This window comes from Stenella coeruleoalba (assembly GCF_951394435.1).
Source record: "Stenella coeruleoalba genome assembly, chromosome: 1".
Lineage (NCBI taxonomy): Eukaryota > Metazoa > Chordata > Mammalia > Artiodactyla > Delphinidae > Stenella > Stenella coeruleoalba.
The window spans coordinates 168,204,258-168,226,782 of NC_137169.1; the positions used below are offsets into that span (position 1 = coordinate 168,204,258).

Sequence of the window (22,525 nt, forward strand, 5' to 3'; positions counted from 1 at the left end):
TCGTTGCAGTGCGCAGGCTTCTCACTGCAGTGGCTTCTCGTTGCAGAGCACGGGCTCTAGGCGCACAGGCTTCAGTAGTTGTGGCTTGCACGCTCAGTAGTTGTGGAACACAGGCTTAGGTGCTCCGCGGCATGTGTGTTCTTCCCGGACCAGGGACTGAACCCATGTCGCCTGCATTGGCAGGTGGATTCTTAACTACTGCACCACCAGAGAAGTCCCTAGTGGAGCTTTAAAAAGCTATGATGTTACATGGACCCTTTGGCCTCCAGTACACAAAATAATACTTCATTCTATAAGCTAAAGTAGAAAGCAATTTTATGGATTAACTCTATTGAAGTGAAGCACATGAAAAGGGCCTAAAATCACAATATATTAATCAGGATACAAAAAATTAAGTTTTCATAGAGGTTTTCAGGGATGTTTATCAACAATACCTATATATAAAGTTAGTTAACAAATTCACACAACACAAAGTAGTGATCAATGAATCTTCATTTTTCTTTCCCCAATACTAAAAGGGGATATACTATGTGCTGTTATTATTTGATGACGACAATATCTGCTAATTAGAACATACAATTTTCTGAAAACTTACTACGAAATGAAAAATCCTAGACCTATAGTTAATACTGTGAGAGAAAGACATTAAACAGTTAAAAGTACTTGCTTACCGCTATAATTTTTACTAGGCAAATCCTTGTAACCCACATGCCTTTTGGGGGTATTTATCTGGTTTATTTTTTAAAAATTGTAGTAAATACTTTAGTAGAAAAACTTTTAAAGTCCAAGACTATAAAGTAGCTGCTGCTTTCTAATTTAAGATGAAGTATTCTATTAAGAAAACCCACTGTAAAAAAAACCCACTGTAAAACCCATTGTATAATTCAGTATAATTCAATATAAAATTACTACTTAGTAAAAATGTACATAATTCTTTGATCCCAATGTCTAAAAAAGGAAATTTTCAATTATGTTTAAAAATTTTTGATTCAAACACTTATACAGAGCCAACTACAGGATATTTTAGGCCTGATCTTCACCACTTTATAAAAAAAATCAGCATCATCTCACACTACTGCATCATGATAAAACATTTTAGAAACAAAACCACAACAGTTAAACCACAACAAAACAAAACAGTTAAAGTTACTACTTACGAGCATTAGGTCTCCAAGTTGATATCTCTCTAGAGTTTTGCTGGCTTCCTCTTATTTCTAAGGCAAAATAAAAATAACCTCATAGCTGCCACTTTGTTCCAAATATGTTTCCTAATAAAATAAATTTCTACAGGATTAGTTAAGTAAAATATCTTTCCCAATCCAGGGATCTTTTCTTGAAACTGAATATAAAAAAAAAAAAAATTACTAGGGAAACACAAGGCATAACCCCAATCTCTGCCTCTCCTAGGTATCCTGCAATGGTCTATGACAGGATGGAAAGTGGGCTTGTGTAAAGCACTTCATCCTACTAGTTATGGTGACCTATATTTCCCCAATAAAATGCAGGCATATTACATGGCTCAGGATAGTAAGAAGATGGATTAAGCAATCTGTACAATTTTGAAAAGCATTACTGAGCCCCCTCAAAAACAAACTACAATGGTTGGCTGGACACTTGTGAACCCGATGATTTCTGAGATGAACTACTTAGGACTCAACAAACATATGATCCTCATGATGAAATCGGGCCTCTGCAAGGGAAATGAGTTGTGGTTTGTAAGAACTCAAAGATATTTTGGATCCACTGTAAAGCTTGCCAAAAACATGAAATTCTTTACTAAGAGGACTAAAGAAACTGCACTATATTTAAAAATCACTGTCAATTTTACTGGAATTTATAATAAATATTTACAACTCTTTTACAATAAAGAGCGTTTAGATCTCACTTGTCAGGAAAATATTTTTTCATTATCAAAAAAAGAAAATTGTTGTAAACTTGTTTCTTCTGCTACCTGTTTCAAGCATTTAACATAACCTCTTCAGAAATTCCATAGCGTAAAAATAAGTAACATGCAAACTCTTAAGAACAACTTTACATTCTTTGAAAAAGAACATAAATGGGAAAGTACAGTATATATGTAATCAAAGAAGAGTAAGGGGCTTTCCTGGTGGCGCAGGGGTTGAGAGTCCGCCTGCCGATGCAGGGGACATGGGTTCATGTCCCGGTCCCGGAAGATCCCACATGCCGCGGAGCGGCTAGCCCCGTGAGCCATGGCCGCTGGCCTGCACGTCTGGAGCCTGTGCTTTGCAACGAGAGATGCCACAACAGTGAGAGGCCCGCGTACCAAAAACAAAAAAAAAAACAAAAAAACAAAGGAGTCAGAGCTCAAGTCTGAATTTAGCCAATAAAGGCAGATGATCCGAAGAGTTATTTTCGTTTGGAAGTCCATTAACAGTCCATAAGTCTTGTTCTGTAAGAAGTGACAGTCTAGCTAGAAGTTTCAAGCCACCAACCAAAGCAACTTCGGCTCCTATATTAAAGAAACATATACATATTTAGTGAAACAACAGGTTACTGTAAATCATACAAATCTTTTTTTTCTTTTAGAACAACAATGATATATAGCTTGACACCCTTCTGGAAGTCTAATATGAAACAGTTTTTAGAATATGGTTAAATTTTTATTGCGATATAACCTAATTATAATTCTCTAACAAACAGACGTTTCAGATGCTTGTTTTTTTCTATTTCAGATTTTTTTCCATTTCAACTTCTGCAAATAATCTTTAGAAGAAAATATCAATGCAACACATAAGATGTTAAGAATAATTTGAGATTGACAACTACCTAAGAAATTCACCCATCAACCTTTCTGTAGTTGTATAAAATCAGACAGACCAAGCCACATCTGAGTAGGACGTTTATGAGGTGACTGCAGAATAAATTAGTATAGTTTGGTCCCAGACACTCAGTACCCATGGAAATAGAGTAAAAGAGGATGTGCTCTTAATGTTAAAAGTAGCGATGCTGGCCCATGGCACACTTCCGCCACCTAGTGAGTGTTCTTCAGTATGACAACTACCAGAACCTTATTACAAATTCAGAGCAAGCTTATTTTGCAGAGTTGATCTAGCAGAGAGGAGTAAACCCCCTCCTGAATGTTACTAGTAAGGTTATCCTTGTGAAGGAAAAAACAAACAAACAGATGGGAAAAGAAAAGTAGCACTGAAAAAAGAAAAAGGAAAAGAAAAAGGGAAAATCAGGAAAAACAAAATAGCTGTCCACATTTAGGATTTTCAGTTTTCTGAATATATTTTTGACTTCCAGTTACTTTAAATGGCACTTTATTCTCCATGTTAAGTCCTTTGATTAGTATTTAAAATCTTGGGCTTCCCTGGTGGCGCAGTGGTTGAGAGTCCGCCTGCCGATGCAGGGGACACGGGTTCGTGCCCCAGTCTGGGAAGATCCCACATGCCGCGGAGCGGCTGGGCCCGTGAGCCATGGCTGCTGAGCCTGCGCGTCCGGAGCCTGTGCTCTGCAATGGGAGACGCCGCAACAGTGAGGCCCGTGTACCGCAAAAAAAAAAAAAAAAAAAAAAAATCTTGTTTTCATTGAATCATACAAGGAAGAGTGTGTTATCACCTTTGCTTTTTGAAAACACATATATTATAGACTTCTCTTTCCAGGAAGAACCAATATTCCAGGCTCAACATGACAAAACTGTCAATTGTTGGCAGTACAAGCAAGGCCCTACAATGAAGGCAGCATACTTCAGTAAAATTTAAGTACAAAACTGTATGATGTTGCTGTCACAAGAAAAACATAAATGTATGGAGAGTGAAACCAAAGGGCAATATGAAAGATCTGTACTCTACCTCAGAAGCCGACTGGGACTGGAGGGTAGAGCTGTGGATATAATTCTTGGGTAATAATTTGCTTTGAGGTGTTCCACTGCCTCCAACTTTTGCAGGTGATAAACTGATTTACTCAAATATATCACCAATCTGCCAAATATATTACCAATTTAAAAATATTTTTAATTTCTAAATCTAAACATCTAGATGTTTAGCTAGCTTTCTCAACTTTAGCCCTTAAGTTTTAGTTACTGTGTTCTCAAGCAGAATTTAAGATTACACGCATTCTTTACCTGGCTGCCCAGCAACACCTTCCTTTTCAGCAGAATAGAAAATATAATCCACAGTTATGGCACTTCGGGAATGACAGGTGGTCACTTCTGGAATTCCAGTGTCAGGAAAATAATGTGAATAAACAGATGACAAGCTGAAATGGTGCTGTAACTTTGAAGATAATCTAAATTGAAAAGAAAAATTATTTGGCATCAAGTTCTTCATGATTTTTATAATTCCTCCTATTTAAACCACTTTTTCACTTAATTTCCAGACAAAACCAGACATTAGGACAATCTTTATTTAAATAGACCATATCACAATTTTGCATTCCTTTATTCATGCAGTGATATCCAAAACCCATTAACAGAGCTGTGATACATGGGGTGGGGTGTGAGTGGGGAGCTCAATACTTAACCGAATAATGTGACTTTTAAAATTAATTATAACATATTTGAGAGATTCACTTGCGAATGAACACATATTCTTAAACAATTTATAAGTTTTTTGTTGTTTTTAAGAAGGAAAATTAAAGTGGCCTTTAGGAATGCTATTTAGAACTAACAGACTTCTGATGTCAGAGGGCTTATATTTTACCATTACTGTTCTTGGTATGGTATATGAGATAATTTTGTACTGCATCTTTTTTTTTTTTTTTGGCTGCACTGCACAGCTTGTGGGATCTTAGTTCCCTGACCAGGGATTGAACCTGGGCCCTCTGAGAGCATGAAGTCCTAACCACTGGACCGCCAGGGAATGCCCTCATACTGTATCTTAAAACAGATTCTATAATGGTTTACATTTACCCCACACTACAAATACACATAATGTTATGGGTAAAAGGTTTAAAAATCATTTCCTACTAACACATCATGAATTTTAAGGATCTTTTATGTCACAAAAGAAAACAAAATTTTAAAAAACCTTTTTTTAAATTCACCCAACAAACATTTACCAAGCACGTACTAAGTCCCAGGCACTATCTCATCTTATGCGCTGAGAATACACAAATAAAGATGTTGCTCTGCTTTTAAAGAGCTCATATGTCAATAAGCGAAGGTAATTGCTTCAAGATGCTCTACTTCCAAGTTTTAGCAACTTTTTATGTCTAAGGACTTATATTTACAATATTTTTAAATGTAAAATAGGTCTCCTGCAAACTGTTATCTTACTACCAACATTTCAGTTTACAGATAAAAGCTATGCGTATACACACACTGTATTTATATAGATACTTAAAAGTATCTTTTCTTATACCCCATTTTGTTATAAAAAGATTTTAGAATTACTCAAAACTAAGTAGTTGTTAGTAAGAGTAACCTTTTTATTAATCTTACTCAGGGAAGTTTTTACTTTGAAAATTTTAATCACAGATTTTTATATATTCTTTTTCAAAAATTCAAAAAAATTGCTTTCTTACTAATTCTTATATATGAGATATTTTCCCAAAACAAGATATACAAAATATAATAAGACTGAAGAGAAAGCAGATAAAAAGAATGAGAAAACTTAAATGTTAAACGAAAGTCAAAGCTATAAAAGAGCACAATATGAAACAATCAAGACATTTCAAGAATCTCCCAAGGGACAAGATTTAAGTCTCCATCCTGTTGTATTAATATACATCTGTTTCTCAACCACAGCCCTAAACATTCATGATTCTTTAATAAAAAGAAATCCAGGCATCTTCACCCAGCTACCTCTGATGACCTCTTCCTGTAGTTTAAGAGATACGTATAAGTAATTGTCTTTTCTACAGACATATTCTTTTTTGGATCAATTCTCCTATAGATTTGTTTCAAGATCCAGTAAGTCAAAGGAGGCTAAAGGTCCTCTTGAAATCTGAAAGATATTTTTCTGTGATCTTGACCTTTGTTTAAATATGTAATAGCAATAAATTTCAAAGATAATAAATTTACTAGCCTGTTCAGGTTCATGGACAAGCTGCTTCTATAAACAGCAGTGTTTAAGCACTTACTATTGTATGTCAAACACTGAGCTTTACATGCTTTGTCTCATCTAATCTTCACAACAACCCAAATTATAGATAAAGAAACTGAACCTTAGAGATGTTAAATTTCTTGCTCAAAAATCACACAGCTAAAAAGTAGCAAAGTCAAGGTTGGAACTCAGGTCTATTTGACTTAAGAGCCAGCATTCTTCACCAGCATAAAATATCATCAACTTCATTTTTCATCCAAGTGATTTCTTTACTCAACTAAAGTCAGCAAATGTCTATTGTTGCTTTCCAAAACTCACTTTTCAGCTGTTACTAGGACCTCTGTTTTGTCCAGCTGTGTTTGTGTCAGATCACTGTCTGGAAGAACAAAGAGAAATATATTTATACTATCAATGTATTGTTTTGTTCTAGCTTGCCTTAGTATAGTCCTTTTACTCTAGGAACAACATTTAAGACATATCTAGTTTAGATAGATGCCTAGTAAAATGGTTCATTCTGGTATCTATGTTTTGATGATCTCCAGAATTAGCAAAAATAAAACACAAACATTTCCAAAGCAACATGCAAGTAATTCACGCAAAGATAATTTTGGAAGCTGAATTTTAAAAAGGTAAATTTAGAGCTCTTAAAAAAAAGGAATAAGCAAACAACTATATGCTTTTATATATGAATATTCATCACTGAGATGTTATCCCTTTAAAAAATTTAGTTTTCTGTCTTCAAATGGAACACTATTATCAAGAAGACTGCCAAAATGTATTGCAAACACTTACCTGTCTTTTCTACTTTTGGTACCTGCTGTACCTCATACACACAGTTCTGTGAGATACCTAGGTTTGGGGGCCAAATTGGAATAGATAAAATTCTTTGTCCCCGTGAAGACTGTTCCTGGCCAGATACCTAAACAAAATTTCAACAGGTATCTTAGGTGAATAGATTTTAAATAGTTTGTGTACTGAAAAGTTCATTTCTTAGATAAAAGGGAATCCAAGAATGGTAAATATTATCCTTTATTCATTACATTAATTATTTGTGCTTATAAAATCTTGTTCAAATAGAGTTCAGAAAGCACTTATTATTTACATGTAAATGGAAATCTTTTCCTATGCATGTTTTTGTCTAATTTGGAAATCTAAACGATCTATAGTTTTGGACTTTTTTACTACCTGCAATATATTTCCTGCTACATAAAATACTAAGAGAGATCAACTCTTATAATATTTTAAACTATCATTCAAAACTCAGTGGTGGAGAGTTTATTTTGGTTAAATATACCGAAGATGAAATAATCTAAAGTAAGCAAAAGGAAGTACAATTAAAATAAAAACATGGGATAAATTACACTCAAAGAATTAAAATATTTATCACTGTATAAAGGGAAGCTTATATAATAAATAAATACTAAATTACTGTTTTGCCAACTATATTGGCCACATCCAGCATTCAAAATTCTATTCTGCCACCTTGTAAGTAGTTCCTTATTTATGCAGTACTCATGTCTGTCAATGCTTTCATTTTTCTTCTCCTCCCCCATTCTGAATTTTTTACTGCCTGTCAATTCCTCCAAGCAAAATGTTGCCACAAATAGATGGAAATTCAATAGGTGAAATTCACTCAAGTAAATATAATTACTTATCAGTAGCTGTAGCTCATCATCACAGGTTGGTAAAGTGAGGGTACTGACTCATCAAGGTTTTCAAATAGCCCTGTGATGACTACCCTCATTTTACAATGAAGAGAGAGACTAAGTCCACCTCCTAATAATGAGGAAGCAAGCACGTACCTTTCCTATGGCAAGTCCTTCATAATTCAATTTCCCTTCCTTTATAAAACTATACAGTGGAGAACCAGGAACAGAATTAAAGTCACCACACATAACAATGGGGCAGAAGCTGCCATCTTTCTGATGGGCAACACTGGAAATCTCTGCCAGAAGCATTGCCAGTTGGGTCAGTTTAATATCACCTCGCCTTGGGTTATACAACAGATGTGTGTTAGCCACACAGATCGCAGGGGAGGCAGCACTTGGGATTTTGGGCTGCAAGAGTAACACTAATCCAACATTGTCTCTGTCCAATAGAGGAACATCACGGCGGTAGAATTCCACTGGGTTCACTGATAAGAGAGAAAATTTGGAATGTTTGAAGCAAATGGCACAGCCATCAGGTTTCCTTCCTGTCCGCATCTTGTATTCACAGTGATAACCTAGAGGAAAGAAAAAAATTTTAAATGAAGATGGCTGGTTTTTTATATATGTAAGTATTAGAAGAACTGTGTTTTGCCACACACACAAAAAATTATATATATAGCAAAACACAGTTCTCCTAATTTTTTGAACAATGTTTACCAAAGTGTATTCTGCAAAACATTAGTAATGTAGGATGTTAATAAGTGTTAGAATCAAAAAAGTCTGAGACTGGGTCAAATAGATTTTTTTACTGGCAGACTTCAGGGTTACATACGTGTACATTATCACCATTCTCATTTCCATCCTAACAAAAGTCAGACTCATGACAAAGACAGTGAGGCCTTATAGTAATCTGCCCCCTCACCGCCCCCAACCCCATATCTCTCACCTTTTTGCCTCTAATTCTTCCCCGCTTGCTCCACTCCACACACAGCAGCTTCACTTGCCTTAAGGCACTCCAACTTCAGCGCCTTTCCTTTGCTATCTCCACTACCTGGAAAACTCTAGCCATGGCTTGTTCCTTCACCTTCTTTGTCTTTACTCAAATGTTACCTTCTCTGATCATTTTGTTTAAAACTGAAACCTGACCCATTTGCTTTTCTCCAGAAAACTACCATTACCTAAGGCACTATTTACTTGTTTGTTCAGTTTATTCTTGGTCTTTCTCCACTAGAATGTGTGCTCCCCAAGGGCAGAGGTTGTTGTCTGTTTTGCTCACTGCTGTATTCCCACTGCCTAGAACAGTGCATGGTGTACAGTAGGCACTCAAAAAATATCAATATTTGCTGCATGGATGAATGCGAAGTAGGCAGCATTTCTCAAACAGACAACCTGTTTCTAGAGGTATTCACTCACCAGATTTTCAGCTTCTATCCATTACACACGGTAGACACTGGTATTATATGATGATGAACTAGACACGATGGTCCCTGATCTCATGGAACTCAGAATCTTAGGGCTCTGGGAGTAGGCAAAGCAACTCCTGGAAAGGAAGCTGTTAAGGGATTCTTGCATACCTTTCCACCCGAATTAAAATTATGTATTAACACAAAAGGTCCCATTTGATATACCTCAATCTTTTCCTGACCTTTTGAAATGCATATTAAGTTTTTTCAAAATTAAGATTTTAGGTCCAAATACACCACACATCTTTGTTATTAGCAAGTTATACTTTAACAACCCATTAAGTAAATCTGGCTAAAGTAAAAGTTACACTGTACCCAATGATTCCAAACTTGGCCTGATCTCTGTTCCATAATGATCTTCTTGCACTTCTTGCAAACAAAGTACCTTAAAAAAAAAAATGGCTTGAATTAAAATAAAAATATGCAAATATGAATTTTCTGGTGCTTTTGTCTTTAAAAATAGGTTTCTAAAATTCTAAAAACCTGATGAAAGCTGAAATAAAAAATTTTTTTTCCTGTAATGTATAGGTCTATCAAATTAATGTCTCCAAATCTGATCAGCCCCCAAAACCCTGACCTTTAATCACATGAAGCCCTCTTATTATCCAAAACTGGTATTTACCAAAGGAAATATTTATAATTTATATGTTGGAATATTTTTCCTGAATTTACATGTTCATTAGTACTAAATCACCATTTTTAAAAAAAAATTTATTTTATTTTATTTATTTTTGGCTACACTGGGTCTTCACTGCTGCACGCAGGCTCTTCTCTAGTTGTGGCAAGCAGGGGCTACTCTTCGTTGTGGTGCATGGGCTTATTGCTGTGGCTTCTTTTGTTGTGGAGCATGGGTTCTAGGTGGGCAGGCTTCAGTAGTTGTGGCACATGGGCTCAATAGTTGTGGCATGTGGGCTCAGTAGTTGTGACTCGCGGGCTCTAGAGCGCAGGCTCAGTAGTTGTGGCGCACAGGCTCTAGAGCGCAGGCTCAGTAGTTGTGGCCACGGGCTTAGTTGCTCCACGGCATGTGGGATCTTCCCAGGCCAGGGCTCGAACCTGTGTCTCCTGCATTGGCAGGCGGATTCTTAATCCACTGGCAGGCGGATTCGCCACCAGGGAAGCCCCTAGTCCTTTCTTAAGAGATAATTTTTTGAATGCTATCATCTAAATAAATTTTTGCACGAATTATTTAAATTTTGAATCGAAGGAAATATTTACTGAATACTTAATATGGTGCCAATCCCTGTCTCAAAACTGATCGATGCTTAAAACTTTTTGGATCTTATTTGAAACATTATATAATTATTTATATCAACAACCATTAGCAAGTTATTCCTCCAAAGTTATGATACCTTGTTAAAAACTGTTCCATCACTATATTTATTTATTATTTATTTTTGGGCCACGCTGTGGCTTGTGGGATCTTAGTTCCCCGACCAGGCCCTTGGCAGTGAAAGTGCAGAGTCCTAACCACTGGACTGCCAGAGAGTTCCCTCATCACTATATTTAATGTCTTCCCTTCTTACCCTACAAACAAAAGGGATAAAACCATTTAGTTCAGAAATGAATCCACCTCTTCCTTATGTGAAGAATTTTGATGATATTTTGTACTTACATCTGCATCATAGTGTTTAATTTCTTTCAGAATATTGGGAAACCTAAAACTCCAGTGTAATACTGGCCGCTGGCAGTGTTTATAAAGGTGTGAATTGTCTTCCAATAAATCTTGAGAAAGTATATTATAGGACATCACTGAAAAGTCAAACTTGTTCTCACTGTCTTCACATATGGGGTCATCATTTTTGTCTCCTAGGATCTTCGTTTTTTCTTTATTATGGTTACATATATATTCCCAATCCCGTTTTATTGTGCCTGTTAAAATATATTAGATAAAATACAAAGAATTAATAAAAAATGGATCATATTTTTCCTGTATATAAGTATTTTCTTGCCTTTTAAACATTCCTATAGGCAATGAACAGAATGTTTTTCCCTAGGAAATGGCAATGTAGTACTTAATAACTAGAAGTTGTCATCAAATTGATTACAAAGGCAGTAAAATGATACACTGACTGACCAAGAGGTACAAAACAGTTTAAAAGGGTCTAGCAAGTCATTTTGGAGGCTGAGAGTGTGTGTTAATAAAACTGACTATATTGGGGTCACGGTTTCTCACTTCCCCGTGGTTACGAAGTGGCTCTGCCGCGGACATGCTCAGCAACTTCATAACCATGATAATATATTTGTATGTCACAGCTGGCCTTTCAATAAGGTGATTTCACATTGTATTTTATCACCTATTAGTATGATAAGATCATCAAATGCTTAACTAAGTTCCAGAAACAATTCATCTGAGAAATCTGGTTTAGACATGAATGAAGGGTATATAATGACAATAAATGGAAGTAGTACTTACTGGAAGAATGCAAACAAAATAAGCAAAAGAAATATTTTTAATGCACACCAAAGCAAAAGTTAAATGTAACGCAGCTACAGAATGCTAGTAAATGATGATGCCTGACTGACAAACCTAGCATGCAGCAACCAGGAATGTGTGATAGTTTATATTCTGCAAAGACACCATGTACCCTGATAAAGTGATGAGAAGAGGATTAAATAGCATGAGATTTTGCAATTATAGGCAGTCTTTGACTTAGAAATGCCTACTAAAAATAAATATATATATATATGTGTATCACTATAGATACAGACACACACCACTAAGTATATATGTTTATATATATGTATATATACACAGACACACACACACACCCTTTGATCTTGTCTTCCTCACCCCACCATTAAAGAGGACACTCTTAATGCCATGGAAGCCATGAAAAAAAAATGTGGAACATTTTAGAGAATCTATATGCTCAAAAGAAGGGAAAAACAAGAAATGGGATGAACTTGGGAAACAAAAAGATTTGAAGATGGACTTTTGAGAATGATTAGATGATATGAAAAAAATCTGAGCCCTAGAATATCTCCCTTTTCCTGAAAGAAGGTTTTCACTTCACTGGATGACAATCCCTAAAATTTCACCAATTAAAAATTAAATTGAAGAAAAATATTTTATATATGGGGGAAAAAAGACTAAAGGGAAACATACCACTGTTTTTAAGAGTAATTGTCTCTGAGAGGAAGGATTGTGGTAGATTTTTCCAAATCTTCTACAATGACGGTATATTTACAGTCAGAATATAAACACACTCTAGTGGGGAGGGGGAACTGGTTGAGGGCAGTCAAAAGGTACAAGCCTCCAGTTATAAGATGAATAAATACTAGGGATGTGATGTACAACATGATCAATGTAATGAGCACTGTGGTGTGTTCTATAGGAAATCTGTTAAGAGAGTAAATCCTAAGCGTCCTCATCACAGGGAAGAATATTTCTTTACTTTTGTGTCTCTGTGGAATGACGAATGTTCACAAAACTTATTGTGATAATCATTTCATGATGTATGTAAGTCAAATCATTATGCTGTACAACTTGAGCTTATACAGGGCTGGTATGTCAATTATATCTCAATAAAACTGGAAGAAAAAAAGCGTCAGTACACTCTATAAAAATGCCAGTGAAGTAAAAATTTTAAAATATACTCTGGCAAATTGACTTTAATCAGGTTTCTTCCCTCAAAATCTAAATGCTGATATCTGCTGCACTGAGGGAATAGGCATTTTGACCAGAGGACAGAAGAGGAAGGTAATTTTTATGAATAGTGAGGTCTGGGTGGAACAGGGGAGTTGGAATTATGATACCATGAAGGTACTAGGAGCCTGAGGAGAAAGGCTAAGAAAAAATGGTGGAAGGAAAGAAAACCAAACTAAACAAAGCATTCAACTATTACATAATTTAGCCTAGAGCTAAAGAGAAGGAAACTATCCCCTTCCTTATCCTTCACTGAAAATGGAGAATCCTACCGCTAAAGGCCACAACTAAAGCAAATTATACTGACTCCACACAACTACCCTGAGATTTATAACATAGCTTCTATGAGGAAAACAGAACTGATTCTTAAGAACTGATTATCTAGAACACAATTCATTCATAAACTGGGGACTGTCTATGGTTTTAGCCACAAATCATTAAGTCTTTATATGTATATGAGATGGAAAAGGCTCTAGTCATACAAACAAAATGCAAGCTACCATCACAAACTTACAGCACTACCCTCATGACACCACTGCATTAAAATATGAAAGATGGAAGTCTAAAAAATTCATCCATACTTTCTTGTAGAATATGTATATATAAAGGCATATAAAAGCATTAAGATTTGTATAGTCCTGGCAATTAAGAGTTTGTAACCAAGTCTTTTTGCAATTCCATTTTTTAAATAACTGAGACCATCAGATTATCAAATTAATACAGTGGCTTTCAGACTTCTACAGCTTGTGTAACACTTTGGCATTACTTTTAATGTCATGACCATCAGTCCCTGGTATGTTGGGACTGGAGCTGGGATGATGGGGTAAACACATTTTATCCTGACCACATTTGCTTTTAATAAACATACAGAAATGTATTTGAATGCTAGGGTTCCCTGGAAGACAGTTTGAAAACTACTGAGAGAGTGGATAGTCTCTGGCCTTCACATACTTCACAACATAAATTCACACTACAAAAGCTTATATACCTTCCATGTCAGGAGCAACAAGGTGATCACAGCAGAGAAGACAGATGAATCAAAGAAAGTAAGCAATAGGCCTGATCGGGTTTTTAGGGTGCCTAATTAAAAGGTCATAATTGTGTCACACAAATCCTTCAAATACCACTTTAAAGTGATAGGCAAGTTAGCAATGCTGTTCTCTTGATTGAAAAGTAGTATTAGTGAAATATCAGAAGTCACAAATATGGCTTAACGAAGAGCATTTTCCTTATTCACAATACCTAGGAAGAACGGACATATAAAGAGTCAGGTTGCAATCAAAGTTTATCAGTATGTAAATGTAATTCCCCATCCATTAAAGGGAAAACAACAACACCAGGATTTTCTGAGTACCTACTATGAAGCCAACAGTGTGTTAGGCACTTTGACATATCTCACTTCATGCCTCCACAGGCTTTCAAAGTAGGCATTATTTTATACTGGGAAACCAAGGAGCAGAGAGGTTCAGTGACCTGTCCAAACCCACACAATTAGTGGTGGAGCAGAATGAGAGCAGGGAGCGGTTCCTAAGCCCATGCTTGTGTCACTACACCACCGCTCCATCTGAGAGCACACCTGATTTATAACAAAAGGCTAAACAGAAGAGGAGTGTGTCGTCCTGATGAACAATGAATACGTGAATGAGAAGCTATCTCATGTCATCATACAGCCCTAGATTTATAAAGTATGTGTTGTCCTTAGGAACCTAATTTTAATGTCTCTAAATACACCTTTTAATCATTCAAACAAAGCTTTGTTTATAAACATATGTGGTGGTTAAGTGCTATACAAATAAATTTTCACTTTTGAGTGCTTAGAATTTCTACTTAAATGTGTAGTAGAAGTTCTACTTGAAAGAGCACTAAGTAATCTAGCTCTGACTTCCAGGTGAGACACTGTGAATGCCATCCTTTGACAAACTTAGGTCAGCTTCCTACACTTTAACACTCACACAGCCTATTTTCGTATCTTCAGTAGGAATGATCTTCACTGAAAACCACAGCTCAGTAAGAAAGACAATTCCAAATTTACTTAGACAACTCATGTATACTTTGGAGGTAGGGCTTGGCTGGCAGCACAGAGAGCCTAGTGAATTGTTTAGGGTAAAAAGAATATGAGAAAAATAGAAATAATCAAAGTATCTAGAAAAAAGTGTCTCAAAGTTGAATAAGATGTGGTTAAAAGATAAAACTTCTCACAGACTCTCGAGATTATGTCTACAGACCCCAGTATGAGAAATATAAATTTAATAAGCTAAAATCTGATTCTGTAAGAAAATAGCTTTCATTTATGATTGTTTCTATTTAAGGAAATTCTTTTGTCTTATATAATGAAGCTAACATTAAAAATGAAAACATGATCTTTTAAAATAGCTCTGTGGACTCCCAAGCATACATCCACCAATTTCTAAGAAGTCTAAGGACCTTTGTTTCAAAAACACTGAATTTGAAAATTATTCTTAAATTAAACTTAATGTTTTAATCTAGTCCTCCATTTGTTTTCCAACTTTAGTCTATATGTAGAGTCACTTCTATTTTTACTGCCAGAAATACACAATTAATTGAAAATTTCTTTTTAAAAGTCTTAATTTTAAAAAAGAATTTCCTTTTTCATAACAGAAAACTACTGGCTAAAAATAAACACCAACACCTCTAAAACCTGCAGGTTTTCTTAAGGATTAAATATGAAAGTTTCAATTACTCTATGGCTTATGTCTATTTCTCCACCAAGATAAATGTCACCTTTACCTTGGTGTTTTCTTCGTTTTGATGAAGGCTCATCTCCCTCAGAGTTCATGATGTAACTAGAGAGATGAATCAAAGATGTCTGGCTCAGGTTGTCAGGTCTCCAGTTCCAGTACTGAAACTGAGTTCTAGACTCAAACAAACAAGGTGGTCTCCAATTTAGTGAAAAATGCCTACTACTGAAGTATGGGTAAGGAGCACGAGAATAATGTCCAGGCCACCTCATACAACTAGAAATATGTCTGTTCCAGCAACACCTTTGCAGATTCTCCCACGGTGCAGTCCAGTCTCTGCCGAGACTCTTCTGGTGATGGGGTAACATGGGGTATCTAAAAGAAATAAATACACTCCTTGAGGCACCACTTTTCGTTCAGCTGTAGCACACAAAATCTAAATGTTTCCTCAAGGGAAGGTAATGTCTAATATTTAAAATCTGACTTCTAAATCTGTGAAGGATGGGGGAAAAAGCAGCCATTACTTAACTACTAGTGGCAGTATCTCAATACTCTCCCTAAACAACTATGAATGGTATTCTAAACACTTAACATAGAATCCACCAACCTCCCGAAACACCAGATGCACTTCTAAAAGTCCACACAATTCAACTGTGTTGAATCAATCACCAAACTGTATTCAGAGTAGCTTTCTAGCGTCTAATAAAACTCAATGGACAAATAAAATCCACAGCAAACATAATACTTAAATCAAATATAGAACACATAAGGTGACTACAATTAAAGTGAATCTCTCCAACCTGGGTTTGGAGTAAAAACATGCTTGTGAACATGTTTTTTATACCAAGGTTATATTTTCCAAACATCTTTATAGCTAACAAAAGACTATCACTACTTCATAAAAGTACCTCTCTTGCTAATCAGTAGGGAGATAATTTATTGTTTCATGCTACTCTCTTTTTTTTTCTTTTAATTTAAAGCACGCTTCTCCTTGAGGGAAATGAAAGAGAATTACTTACTAGAAATTCAGCAACACTCCAAACCCAACAGCATCAATTATCTGATACCAATTATATGATAGGTTATAGCATGAAAAATGTCTCCAAAGTAGTGTTATTATTATTTTGAATAGATATATTGCTCTCAGGCTCTCCTAAGAAACAACGCAACTCAAGCACCACCTTCTTTCTACTACACTATTCTGGCAAAATGCTAGGATTCTGAGAAAAACTTCTATCCTTTCCTCCAGAATTCATTAAGGTACATTTCCAAGATAGCATCAATAATGTCCACTTTTATCACCAAAAGAATTTTGCTTAAATTGTATTTAAATGTTATTTGACTTTTATATGTTACATTTGTTTCATTTTAACAGCATTTAAATTTTTAACTGTTACATAAATTTATTGAGCAGTTTACACATTTTCAAACTGTTCTCTAAACTCAATGTAATTGTAAATCTTTAAAGACATGACAAGGGTAGTGTATCCTGCTTTGTGACAACTCTGAAAGCCATAGAGATTTGGAGCTTGCCCATACATTTTCTATCTTAATAAGCTACCGTACTGAAATATAATACTTGTACTACAAAACATTCTCTATATCTGTAGTTACTTATACAGACTTTTTTTTTTTCTCTTAAAATGATGAGCTTCTTCACGGCCAGAGCCTTCTTATTCATTTTAATCTGGGGCTCTTCCCAAGTGCCTAGCACAGTGCCTGACACACAGCTGGTACTCAGGAAACATTGTTGACGACTGTCAAGTCCCAAGACTACAGGAGTTAAAACCAGATCCCCGTAACTTATGTAAAAACTAATAGAGTGCTGTGCTTCCCACGTGTGGTACGCCAGTCGGTTTCGCGTGGTACACATTTAAACTTAAAATTTTTTTATATCTAAGTATCCATTTCAAAATGTATTAGGAAAAAAAATCAGTATACCAAACCCAAGATCTCATGGATACTGCTTACGGAGACTCTAACGTGCGCAGCATCTATTGAAGTGCTTTTTTAAAAAGTGAGTCAATTTCAAGAAAAATATCCATTAAGTAATATAGATGTGGAAAGAGAATTTGGTAATAATCGTAAAGGTTGGGATCCCAGTAACTAAAGTTCGAGAGGCACCAACACAACAACAAACCAGCCCCTCCCTGCAGACCGGCAGCTCCCGGAGGGGGCTGCAGGGTTGGGGAAGGAGGCCCGGGACCCGGAGGCTTAGGCTGGCTAGGAGGTTGGGTTGGGGGAAAAGGGTCGGGACTCTGAGGCCAACCTGGTCCGGAAAGCACGAACCCGGCCCATGGCCGACGCGCTCCGCGCCCGGGCCCTGGACCCCGTGGGCCGAGCGCCCCTCCGGCTGCGCGCCGGGTTTACCTATCCCTCGGGGTCTCCGGAGGTCCGTCCTGACGGTACCGCGGCCCGGGCCCTCTTCCTCGTCCAACCCCCACTCCCCACCCCGCCCCGCCCCGGTTAACCCTGGCCGCCCGCCCCCAGGCCGCCCGCTCCTCCCTCCTCCCTCCCGCCACCCAGCCCTACTGACCTGCCTCTCCCCACCACACAGCGGCCGTAGCCTCTCCTCACACAGCGCCACGCTTCCATTTTCCCCCTCTGCGAGCGTCCAATTCCCAGGCCCCGGGCTCAACCTCAACCGCTACAGCCGATTTGGCGGCGTAGAGCATCGAAGGCTCCCCATCACTAGGCGTCGGGCCTCTCCGCCAGGCCGCAAAGCATGCTGGGAGGTTCAGTGTTGCCCGCCGCCAAGTCCCCATCTTGCGCCGCGTAAGTCACTGAGTTGCCTCTACGCCAAATTCTGTTCAAGAACCCTGCGCAAAGCGTGTGAAGCAGGGGCAGCCATTTCTGAACCGGGCAAAACACCCGACTTACGTCTTAAAGAAACAGAGGAAATAAACTAAGAGCCGAAGGTTTATTAAGGCTTGTGGGAGGGTTCACTGCAGTTACTGTTAAAAAGAAAAGAAAAAAAAAATTTAGTGTATTTATATGATGTCCTTGGGAATTTCCAAAGATGGATGCCCAAAGTGGGGAAATGCCCTTCTCTGAGTTCTGATAGAATTGTTGTACCACGGGTTATTTTCAATTAATTTTGTGGGAACACGGCCGCAGAGCTCACTTTTGAACGTACGTGTGCGTCGTCTGTGTCTGTCGCTATCAAATTTAGTATAGGACTCTAGATTCTCGGAAAACATTACTTAGGTGGAGAGCCCGTTCAAGAGACACACAGAGAGAGAACTGAGGAAGAATAAAGTGGAGGGGGAAAGGAATAGTGGAGGGGGAAAGGCCTGATGACCACTTTTATAGGCTGTTCGGGAGAGTAGTGGAGCGATTTCTTGGGAAGGCTTTTTTTCCCCCCCACTTGTGTTAATAAGAAAATCAGATGCATTTGAAAAACACTTTTTCCCTCCGTATACATATAGTTGATTTCCGTTATTTGTGGTAGTTATGTTCTATAAAGTTGATACCAGCCAGGGTTCTTGGCCTTCCCCCAATCAATAGAAATTGATAAGAGGCCAGATAAGGAATTCAGGCAAGGCTTTATTGGGGCCCCTGCTGCAGTAGGGGGGAGCGAAAACAAGTAACAGTTTCCCTTGTTTGCTCCCCAAGGTCGGTGGTGACCTGATTCCTTTTGTGGGGTGAGGGTAGGAGTCTGTGCAGTGGTCGGGCTGGAGGGGCTTAGGTTGTTTGCCCACCCTTTTGGTGGTGTTGAGTGCAGCATGCATGTGCAGTGCACCTTTTTTGCTCCCCGCTCTTCAGAAGTGGTAGTTGGGTTTTTTCGGTCTTTTTGTATCATGTCCATAATTTGCCCCAACTGCTCAAGCATGCACACAGTTATTATTAGTCCTTTAGAGTTTCTTTGTATTTTGTTGCTCAAGGAGATGTTTGTCCAGGTGCAAGCACGGCAGCAAAGTGTCCCAGGTCCCAGCCTGTCTCAAAGTTACTGCCAACGCTGAATTAATAACTACTGAACCATTGCTCCTAAGGTAAATACAGTTAGGTTCCCCCAAGCCACTGGTCACATTTTAGTCACTAAATCAATACATAACCTTGTTTTATATGTGTTTGTTTAAAGACACTTTATTTACTATATATTTTTGATTCAGTAACATTGAATTCATGACCAATAGCACGAATTCATACCTGAGTGAAGCATATATAACACATGTATTTTCTCCATAAGGCACATCAAGGACTCTAGGAACAATAGACAGCATTTCAGCACTACCTTTGGGGGCCATTTTTAATATATTTTATTTTATTTCTTTTCTTTTATTTCATTTCATTTCATTTTCTTGGCTGCACCCCACAGCTGTGGGATCTTAGTTCCTGAACCAGGGATTGAACCCCAGTACCTGGCAGTGAAAATGCGGAGTCCTAACTACTGTACCGCCAGGGAATTCCCTGGGGGCCATTTTAAACAAGAAAATCCCTAAGAAAAAAGGCACAAAAATGTGAAAAGTGTGGCACTAAATAGACCATGAAGAGGACACTTGTTTATGTTGTGAGAGCTGAAACAAGAAGGCAGCACTTTGCTTCCCTAGACCTCTCCTGGGAACATGCACGTTAGGCAACCAAATTTTTGCCACTCTGCACATGTCCATGAATGACTGCAAAAGCACTGCAAGTATTGATGGTGGACAAATGATTGTCCACCACTAAGTGGGTGGACACACCACCCAAGCCAGCCCTCGGGCCCAAGCCCTGGACCCACCCCTACCCTCACCCTGTATAAGGAACCAGCTCGCCTCCCCTACTCGGGGAACAAGCAAGGGAACCTGTCACTTGTTTTTGCTTGTTTTTCCCTCGTGCTGCACCAGGAGCCCCAATAAAGCCTTGCCTGAATTTCTTGTCTGGCCTCATCAATTTCTATTGATTAGGGAGGGCAAGAACCGTGGTGGGTAACAGCATGATTTTACTTTTTTTTTTTTTTTTGAGAATTATCCTGTAACAGTTTTGCAGTTCCCACTGAGATGCCCAATGTATTCATCTGACAACCAGTTGAACTTCACCACCAGACAAGTACACCTCACGGGTTGCTAAATCCAGGTACTTCTTTTCTTGCTCCCAGAGGTGAATCTGAAGCACAATAGAATTCTTTAGGTCTCTGTTTTCCTCACGTAAATTTTCTCCTCCACCAATTTTTGGGGACTTATACGTGGCCAATAAATTATTTCCCCTTCATGGCAGCAAAGATCAGGAATTCGGTTGTATGGTCTGACCACATTGGTGGGCTCTGTAAAAGGATTAATGATTTATAGAGATTTATTTTCTGTTGAGTGAGAGACAACAGAGAATCTGGTTTGTTGGCTTTGTTTGTTTTTTCATTTGTCTATTTTCAGTTCAAGAATTCTGTGTCTACTGGGAAGAATAACTCTTTGATATCTAGAATAGTGAATTTTTATGTTTTAACGTTTCTATGTTTACTCTTGACCCATGGCTGAAATTGTAAAATAAAAGCCATAAACTCTCCATATGCCTGTGTGTCTATGTGTCTGTTATTTCTAAAGGACTTTACCTCTCATTTTGTGAGTATGAGATGTCTTACATCAGGATGGTACTCATAAATTAAATTATAAAGTTTATTAAAGGAGCTCTGTTCTGATTGGCTTATAAAGGTAAATAAACACATATAAATTTAACTTCTTACATTATCTGAAAACAGACATAGAAATACTTTAATGTGATATGCTTAAAATAAAAATATATTATTCTTACAGAAACTAACTCAGAAATGTTTTAAGGATCCAAGTTCAAATAATTAAGGTCAATCTCTAGTGAACAGGTGGTTTCTTTTTTGAAATAGTTTGATGGTAATAAGAAATGGGTGGAGTGAGACACTGATTGATATCTCAAAATACCATTCCATCATAATTGCATAGATAGCCAGGGGCTGAGGCAGTGAAGAAGAATGGTCAGGAATGCCTCAGCGTTCAAGGTCTCTACTAAAGGGAAACGAAATATTTCGGGCAAGCATACAGAGATTCATCTGCTGCTAAGGGGACTGCTTAAAAGCTTAGGAACTTGAATCAGTTGGGCGGAGGTGTGAGTAGTTAATATGGCAATAAGTGTGAGTTAAACCTCTCCCAGAGGCTCTGATGTTTGAAAGAAAAGGGAAGTGCTTCAGAGTCCACATTCTATGATATGAGGATTCTCAAGAATTCATTGCCCACTGGGAAGGAGAACAGCTCTGTAATAACTGGACGGGTGAGTTTCTGTGTTTACTCTTTTTTTTTTTTTTTTTTTTTTTTTTTGCGGTACGCGGGCTTCTCACTCCTGTTGCGGGGCACAGGCTCCGGACGCACAGGCTCAGCGGCCATGGCTCACGGGCCCAGCCGCTCTGCAGCATGTGGGATCTTCCCGGACCGGGGCACAAACCCGTGTCCCCTGCATCAGCAGGCGGACTCTCAACCACTGCGCCACCAGGGAAGCCCTCTGTGTTTATTCTTGAACCATGGAAGTTGTTCTTGCTGCCAGAAACTAAAGTAGGTAAGACTCCCTCTCCCTTCCACAGAACTGCCAGGGCTGATTATGGAGCAGAGAGGAGGATGGAGAGGTGCAGTGGCATGAAGTCAGTGACTGTCTCTCCTCTCAAGGAATAAGTCACTAGTGGAGGCACTTTTCAGAGTGTGACAGAGGTACAGAGAACCTCATTAAGGAATTAAGGGCTCTACAACTAGACATAGAGATGACTAGAGCTATGGAAATGTGGCAGAAGATAAAATAATACTCAAAAATATGAATTTTGTAATGCCATTTGCAGCAATATGGATGGACCTAGAGATTGTCATACTAAGTGAAGTAAGTCAGACAAAGACAAATATCATATGATATCACTTATATGTGGAATCTAAAAAAATGGTACGAATGAACTTATTTACAAAACAGAAACAGAGTCACAGCTGTAGAAAACAATCTTATGGTTACCAGGGGGGGAGGGGATAAATTGGGAGATTGGAATTGATATATACACACTACTATATATAAAATAGATAACTAATAAGGCCCTACTGTATAGCACAGGGAACTCTATTCAATACTCTGTAATGACCTA

At 37.9% G+C, this 22,525-nt stretch overlaps 1 protein-coding gene across 4 annotated transcripts; it reads right to left on the reverse strand.

Moving 5' to 3' along the window:
* Nucleotides 1–470: 470 nt before the first annotated feature.
* Nucleotides 471–18,777, reverse strand: ANGEL2 (angel homolog 2). 4 transcript variants are annotated; one of them, XM_079939661.1, is made up of 9 exons: nucleotides 17,836–17,893; nucleotides 15,515–15,840; nucleotides 10,733–10,989; nucleotides 9,436–9,505; nucleotides 7,811–8,232; nucleotides 6,801–6,927; nucleotides 6,327–6,384; nucleotides 4,088–4,251; nucleotides 471–2,470 (listed from the first exon to the last, which is right to left on the reverse strand). In XM_079939661.1, the coding sequence occupies exons 2-9, from the start codon at nucleotides 15,831–15,833 to the stop codon at nucleotides 2,319–2,321; spliced, it is 1,569 nt and encodes a 522-aa protein (XP_079795787.1). In that variant the 5' UTR covers nucleotides 15,834–15,840; nucleotides 17,836–17,893; the 3' UTR covers nucleotides 471–2,318. The 4 variants fall into 4 exon arrangements, with proteins under 4 accessions (XP_079795787.1, XP_079795785.1, XP_079795786.1 ...); XM_079939659.1 differs by lacking the exon at nucleotides 17,836–17,893 and adding an exon at nucleotides 18,002–18,776 and having other exon boundaries at nucleotides 473–2,470; XM_079939660.1 differs by having other exon boundaries at nucleotides 473–2,470; nucleotides 17,735–17,890.
* Nucleotides 18,778–22,525: the final 3,748 nt, after the last annotated feature.

Excerpts from the sequence above, each read along its gene's own strand:
- ANGEL2 (XM_079939659.1), bottom strand. The coding sequence starts at position 18,060 with ATGGAAGCGTGGCGCTGTGTGAGGAGAGGCTACGGCCGCTGTGTGGTG. Across the intron at positions 15,841-18,001 it reads TGTGTGGTGGGGAGAGGCAG|ATACCCCATGTTACCCCATC; the intron begins GTCAGTAGGGCT and ends TATTTCTTTTAG. Across the intron at positions 8,233-9,435 it reads GCCAAGTTTGGAATCATTGG|GTTATCACTGTGAATACAAG; the intron begins GTACAGTGTAAC and ends TCTTTCCTCTAG.